A 7,276-nucleotide genomic window follows, 5' to 3' on the forward strand; every position below is an offset into this window, starting at 1 on the left:
GACTGTATCACAGATAGACAATGATTGCATATGGACATGTTTATTTGGAAACCTTTTATAGGCTTGCCATTCTTGTTAAATTTTGTTATTTTTATTTTTTCCTGTTTGTGGGTTTGATTTATAATTAAAAATTAAAATTAATTGCAAGCACAGAAGGCCCCCGTTTGGATCACAGCCACATAAACAGAAAAGGTTTCATCTTTCTGCCCCCTTGAGGCTTCACAAATCAAAACTGTTTCCCAGCATAAACCTTTAAATGAAAACATCTGGATGCAGCTACAACTGAGGTTGCCAACTCTGGAGATTTGGAGGGGGGAGCTTAGGAAGGGCAGAGTTTGAGGTGGGAGCTCAGTAGGGATATGATGCCATACTAAGCTGCCATTTCCTCCAGGGGAACTGATTGCTGCTGTGTGGAGGTCAGTTGTAAATGTAATTCCAGGATAACTACAGGTTCCATCTGAAGGTTAGCATCTAGGGTTGCCAGCAATGTTCCCTCTAAGCTGCAGAGACTTGTGAGCAAAAATTCTACTTTGTGAGCTACCGGCATTAAAGTTGTGAGCTACTGGCATTAAGATTGTGAGCTACTGCATAAATTTGCGTGCTCTGGTGTCATCCTTCCTGAGCTAAGGCAAAAATGTGTGAGCTGGAGGCTAAAAATCTGTGAGCTAGCTCATGCTAACTCATCTTAGAGGGAACACTGGTTGCCAGGTTTGGGTTAGAAAATACCTGGAGACTCTGGGGTTGGATCTGAGAGAGGGTGGGGTTTGGGGAGGGGAGGGGCCTCAACATGGTACAATGCCAGAGAGTCCACCCTTCAAAGCAGCTATTTTCTCCAGGGGAGCTGATCTTTGCCAGTTGGAAATGAGTTGTAAAAAGCAGGAGATCTCCAGGTCCCACCAGGAGGCTGGCAAGCCTAAGCATGCCTACATGCAACTAAGCCTTTTAGGATGGGCAGGACCTGTGATTTCCATCTTGTCTAGTTTGACATGCATACTTTGGCATGTCTATGGGGCAGTGAAACCCTGCACTGTGAGGCTTCCTGTTGAATGAACATCTATAGTCATGGGGCTCCTTGATTGCTGCCCTATCACAACTAATAACCCATCACAACGATAACTCCAGATGCTGTATATTCCAGACAAATGTTGTTTTAGTGAAAAGCACATTGCAGTGCTGGTGCTTTCACATTCACATTATTAAATATTGAATGGTGTTATTTTCCAAAACATTAACTTCTTCAGTGTTGTGCACATTTCTTTAAAAACTGGTTAACTGACAAACAAAGAAGATCTTTTGCGGAGATGGCTGCTATATTCATTATACGTCTGCAGTGGGACAAAAGAAATAGCTCCTGGTTTTGGCAGTTCAGTAAAGGCAGAGAGGAAAAGCAATACGCCCTATCCAGGAAGTATATTACAACGGTGAAACAGGAGCCAGTGCCATTCATTTCCATTCCTTGTGTCTATAGAAAAGAGACAGCCTAGACAAATTCAATTTGCTTTATTGAGTTGGAAGGAATAATGGTTCTTTTAAAACTGCGTTGTGATTCGTTGTCAAATATTAAGCAATTATATTCCATTTTGCAGAAGGTCATGCATACGCGGAAGAGGCACATGGAATTGTTTCAGGAATTAAATCAAAAATTTCAGACACTAGACAGATTTCGAGATGTACCAAAATCAGGCAGCATGGTAAGTACTTTTTTCTTGCGGGCCTATTGTGTACAATAAATTATGCTGTGCAAATTAACAGGAACACAGAGGTGTTCTTATTTATTTATAGTCCACCTTTCTAGCTGAGCCTGCTTAGCTCACTGAAACATCTTGAACCAGTCATTGCATCACATCCTAACCTACTTCCCAAAGGTGTCTTGTGGGTAATACAACCCTTCTGATCTCCCCGGGTAAAGCAAACGATACGCAAATGTCCAATTCTGCCATATCCATCATGCTTTAGTGTTTCTCCAATGAGTGTGGAGAGGCAATTATGCCACCCAATGTGGGCTCCCTTATGTTGCTCAGTAGGGCAGCAGGAGGAAAATGGGTTAACTTTAAAGTTTTGGGTGAATCCTAGAGTGTCAGCCCAGCACGATGATGTTACTTCTGTTGATATTGGCACACCACCAAATTAATTATCCCTGCCCCCAAAATTCTCTCACCAGGCAACCTGATGCAAGAGGCTGACACTTTGCTAGTTATTCTGTGAGACAAAATGCTGGACTAAATGGACTGGACTAGATGGACTGGTCTGATCCAGCTAGGGTTGCCAAGTACCTTTCAGCCCCTGGTGCGCGCGCAGCACAAAGATGTCACCCAGAAGTGACATCATCACACTGGCAACGTCATACGGCGACCACTCTAGGCGATTCCAGGAAAACTCTATGGTTTTCCCGGATGCGCTAGCCATTTGGGAGGGAAAACTCTATGGTACAATTCCAGGTTTTCCTGGAATCGCCTAGAGTGGCTGCCATGGGACACCACCGGCATGATGACATCACTTCTGGGTGATGTCATCACGTAGGCGATGTCAGGGGAGGTTCCTCCCCACCAGCCCACTGTGCACCGGCGGGTTGGGAACCTTTCAGGCGGGGGAACCCCCGCCCAGACTGGGAGCTTGGCAGCCCTAGATCCAGCAGGGCTCTTTTATGTTCTTAAGCAGCCAGGAAAGGGGCTATGTGGCTGTGTGAATAGTACATAAAAAGCTGTGTGCTCCTCCCTCCCCCCCCCAAGCACCCCTTTCTTTGCTTTTCTAGCCACTAATTCTTCCCAGGGACACCAGCGCACACAAAGGACTGCAACCTCAGTGTCAGCTGTGAACTGCTGAAAATACTGCAAAATATCAATGATGGAAGTTGAAATTTGAAGCCAAAAATTGCTGGATGTAAAATACTGATCTCAGATCTAAAGATTGTGATGATAATGGCCTCAAATATGAATACTCAGCATCCAAGTTCACAAAGAAAACTTTTGAGGAGAATTTCTGAGATCAAGTTCATAGCAACTTTTAAAATCCATAAGCTTAACTTCACATGCACATACACACCAAGCAGATCCGTACCAGTACCGAAAGCTACTACTATGACTTTGTTGCACACAAACAGTGAGCCAAGCATGCTCCCTCACCCAATCAACAAAGGAACATGCAACCAGAGTTCTGTTGAAACAGGAATTGTTTTATAAGGCTTATTGATAGGCCTGGAAAAACACTACACAATTTCTCTATACCAATTTCCCCTGTGATTCTCAAGGAATCAAGTTCATTACAACAGTTTATATACATTTTGATAACATATCCAACATAAAAAAGGTAAAGGTAGTCCCCTGTGCAAGCACCAGTCATTTCGGACTCTGGGGTGGCATTGCATCACAACGTTTTCACGGCAGACTTTTTTACGGGGTGGTTTGCCATTGCCTTCCCCAGTCATCTACACTTTCCCCCCAGCAAGCTGGGTACTCATTTTACCAATCTCAGAAGGATGGAAGGCTGAGTCAACCTTGAACCGGCTACCTGAACCCAGCTTCCTCCGGGATTGAACTCAGGTTGTGAGCAGAGTGTTTGGATTAATTATAATTGGCTTATCAAAACATGACCCAATAATCTATATCTGTTACCATTAGGCAGTTTCCCCTTGCAAAGAAGCTGAGCCAGTGCTGGTGCAAAAAGTGAATACCTTAGCATATTTTTTTTTAAAAAAAGCCAAGGTTGCTGGAAGTCCCTTTTCTAGGGGAATTTTGGATTATTCTGGGATGCCCTGGGCTCTTCCTGAAACGCCTGGGTCAGCTGGACTGTGGACGTTTTCCTCAAAAATGCTTCTTGGTTTGGCACTTTCTCTGAGATAAAGACCCTTTGTTTAGGAGCACAGTCTTCTCTCTTGCTAACACTTTCTGACTTAAAGTTTTCTCTTGCTTAAAGTTTTCTCCATAGAAAAATAAGGCTTTAGTATAAAATGATTTAGGCTTAATCAATATATCCCATATTCAAGTATGATTCTCTGTGTAAGGCATAGTGTAATCTGCCCTGAGCCCACATGGGAAAGGGCAGAATATAAATTAACCAAATAAATAAATGCCTGAAGTGTCAGTGCAAGTTTAATGTGCAAGCAGGTTGATTTGTCTATCAACTGTGCATAGTCCAGATTAAGCTTTGGTGCTCTTCAAAGAAAAAAAAATCCTATGTCTTGTTAGGTGGTCACCAAGAATGGCACACCGTATTTATTCATATCATACATCTTTAGACTCAGTACACATCAGCACCCTTTTGTTAATCTTCAAGGTTGTCACTGGCCATAGAAAAGAAAATTACCTCTCAGATTCACAGGGCTAGAGGTATAAACTTTCAGAAATTATGAAATGATGAGTTTTTCTGGGGTTTGAGAGAAAATTTAACAATATGCAATACTTTCTTTGTAAACCCCCCCTTTTTTTAAAAAAACCCTCTTTTATAAAATGGTATTATTTGGTTTATTTATTACATTAACAGTGCAATGGATTTAGAAAGGTGTCACTGCTTAGGACTATACTGTTAAAAGTATACATTTTCTACATGCAAAATTGCAAATACACATCTGTATTTGCAACTGAGAGAGCTACAAACTACTGGTCTCCAGTGCTAGGGTCTGTTCTTCACCTGCTTTATCTGTATTCATTGACAGTGCACTCACAGTTGCTGTTTGAGGTGTGCCACATCCCATTATAGCATATGGCAAAGATTAACGTTTCAACACGTTTTCTTGCAAGGTCACCATTAACCCAAATAGACTCTCAATCTCAGTTAGGAAATGGCAACTAAATCTACAGCTGTCATTGGTGGTCAGTGAGCCCTTGTTGTGTTCTGTTCTGAGCCAGCCACTGGGAATTGTGTTGGCAGTTCTGTTGGCAAGACTTCCGATGTACTGATTGCTCATAGAAAGGAATGAGACGACCAGCTCTAAATACCAGCCAGTTTGGCTCTCTTCAAAGCCATCTTATCTCTTTGACGTCTGTTTTTCATGTGGCTTTTTAAAAATGAACCAAACTAAAAAAAGGAAGCTTAATTTTATTTTCCTTCTGTCTTCTCACTTCCACAGGAAAATCCAACGGCAGCCAACAAGGCTCCCTGGGACAGTTTCAAAAACACAAGTGAATACCAACATTATACCACAATAAACGTATTAGATACAGAGGCAAAAGACGCTTTAGAACTAAGACCAGCAGAATGGGAGAAGTGTCTGAATTTGCCTCTAGATGTACAAGAAGGTGATTTCCAAACGGAGGTTTAATGAAAGATGCAAACAAACTGAAGTAAAAGGAAACACGTAGAACAATTTTATTTGCACTGACACTCCAGAGACTTGGGAAGCCTGACATGCCTGTCTGAACATTGTGGCGAATTGGTGTCAGGACCTTCATGTGCCAAATGTCAGTGATTTCTTTTCGTATGATATAGTCCCACTGGCCAAAATTAGTGGAGAACCCAGGTGTACAATTCTTACCATCGTGTCTTGTAAGTACCCGTGGAATGGATTTGTAAGGTAAATCTTTATAGATAAACCTCAAGCAACGGTTCATGTTGTAACAGCTTCATTTGGTTTAGTTTTCAGAAAACTTCACCATGAAGCACAATGTATATATTTATGCAGTTTTTAAAGTTTATAACAGTCTGTTTGGCCATTACTACACTTTTTACTTTATAATATAAAAAAAGCAAAGTTTTGTCGTCATTAAATGAATGTCTGTTGAGCTACATTCTTCATTGCTTTAAATGCAATAAAGTAATAATCTCACTTTTATATGAATAATATATTTCACATCTTTATTACTGCAGTTTTCTCTGGGAAGCTCAAGGGTAGCTTTTCCTGCTGCAGCTGTGTATAAAATATTTAAAATGTTGTATGGTGTAAATAAACTTTTGGCTACATATCAGTATTTTCAGTGTATTTTATTTTGGATTTGTTGATCTGGAATTTGCATATTTATAATGTTTTCTTTAAAACACAGAAGCTGAAAATGCATTCAGAATTTTAATAGCACAGTTATTACTCCTGTGAGACTAATGATTTCTCAAATGTAATAATAGGTTTGAATAGCTGTTCTATTTTTTGTCCTCTGTGAAGGCAACAGACAATGTAAATTGGACTTGTCAGAGTACCGCTACATTAGTTCTATTATATGCAAATGTTATGTTTTTCTTCTTGTAGCAGAAACACAACTTCTAGGCAAACAAACACGTTTTTTCTTCTACTGCCACCCTAGCATGGCACTGTTTGGGGATAAAAGGAAATATTTCTTCCTGCTCTTTCTGAACAGAGATTATTCAGGAGTAAAACAAACATCAACATAGTTCAAGAAGTAAGGCAACAACAACTCTTCTCATAACCAGATACAGAATTTGGATCTTTATCCCGGATTTTGTATTATGAATCAAATTTGTAGCACGTACAAAGGGCAGTACAGAGTGAACTGGACTAGATTGTCCAGTCTAACTGTGTATGATATAAAGGAAGCATGTTGATAAGAGGAAAAGCTGACTCAAATGTAGAACCCCCTGTCCTACAACTATGCTTTCAATGGTTAATATTCTGAAAGACACCAATTTTTAAACCTGGCCTGGTTTTATTAAATTAGAATAGAGCTACCTGCTTTATTTTCAGAATCATGTTCCCACATGTTCTGTTTGAGAAGCTGACTCCCAAATACTTCTGTTCTGCCTGAACAGCACTGTATTTGAAACTTTGTTACCAGCGTTTTCAGTAGCTGAGTCCAAAGCAAGCAAGTATTGTTCTCTGGTCTGGCTTCAACATCTGCTGCTATGTGGAAGTCTGAAAAATGCCCCATAAAACTCAACAGCACTATTCCCATTATCTTCCATGTTTGGCTTAGTGGTCTGGCACCTTTTAGCTGCTCCGAATAAGGTGGGAATAGGAATGCTAATCCTATGGTCTGGTCGTTAGCATTGCAAGGCACCTTCCATAGCTAAAACACCATCTTATGTCACTCAGATGTGCAAATTCATCTTGTTAGCATGGTGGCATATTTCCCAAGCGGATGATAGAGCTTCATCTATGGAAGTGCTCTGCATAAGCGTTTTCATCTATTACTAAATTGGATGTACAGACCATAATATCCTCCAACACGTAGTGCTGTTCACTGGTCAGGTCACATGCAACTCTTGCAGCCAGGCTTCAATTGAAATGCCCCTATAAAAAGTTGCTAGTAAGTGTTTAGTGCAGGGATCCCCACCATGGCACCCACGGATGCCATGGCACTCCTCGATGCCTTTCCTGGCACTCACCAAGTGT

General features: G+C 41.0%; 1 protein-coding gene across 4 annotated transcripts in view; it reads left to right on the plus strand.

Annotated features, from left to right (window-relative positions):
* ADGRB3 (adhesion G protein-coupled receptor B3) overlaps positions 1-5,903 on the plus strand; it is a 730,220-nt gene extending 724,317 nt beyond the window's left edge. For all 4 annotated transcript variants that reach the window (XM_060235460.1, XM_060235469.1, XM_060235479.1 and 1 more), the window contains 2 exons: positions 1,587-1,691; positions 5,066-5,903. In XM_060235460.1, the coding sequence (XP_060091443.1) occupies positions 1,587-1,691; positions 5,066-5,257 (297 nt within the window). In that variant the 3' untranslated portion in view covers positions 5,258-5,903. The remainder of the gene's footprint in view (positions 1-1,586; positions 1,692-5,065) is intronic.
* The last annotated feature ends 1,373 nt before the right edge of the window (positions 5,904-7,276 follow it).

The sequence above is a fragment of the Heteronotia binoei genome, chromosome 1 (genome assembly GCF_032191835.1).
Source record: "Heteronotia binoei isolate CCM8104 ecotype False Entrance Well chromosome 1, APGP_CSIRO_Hbin_v1, whole genome shotgun sequence".
NCBI lineage: Eukaryota > Metazoa > Chordata > Lepidosauria > Squamata > Gekkonidae > Heteronotia > Heteronotia binoei.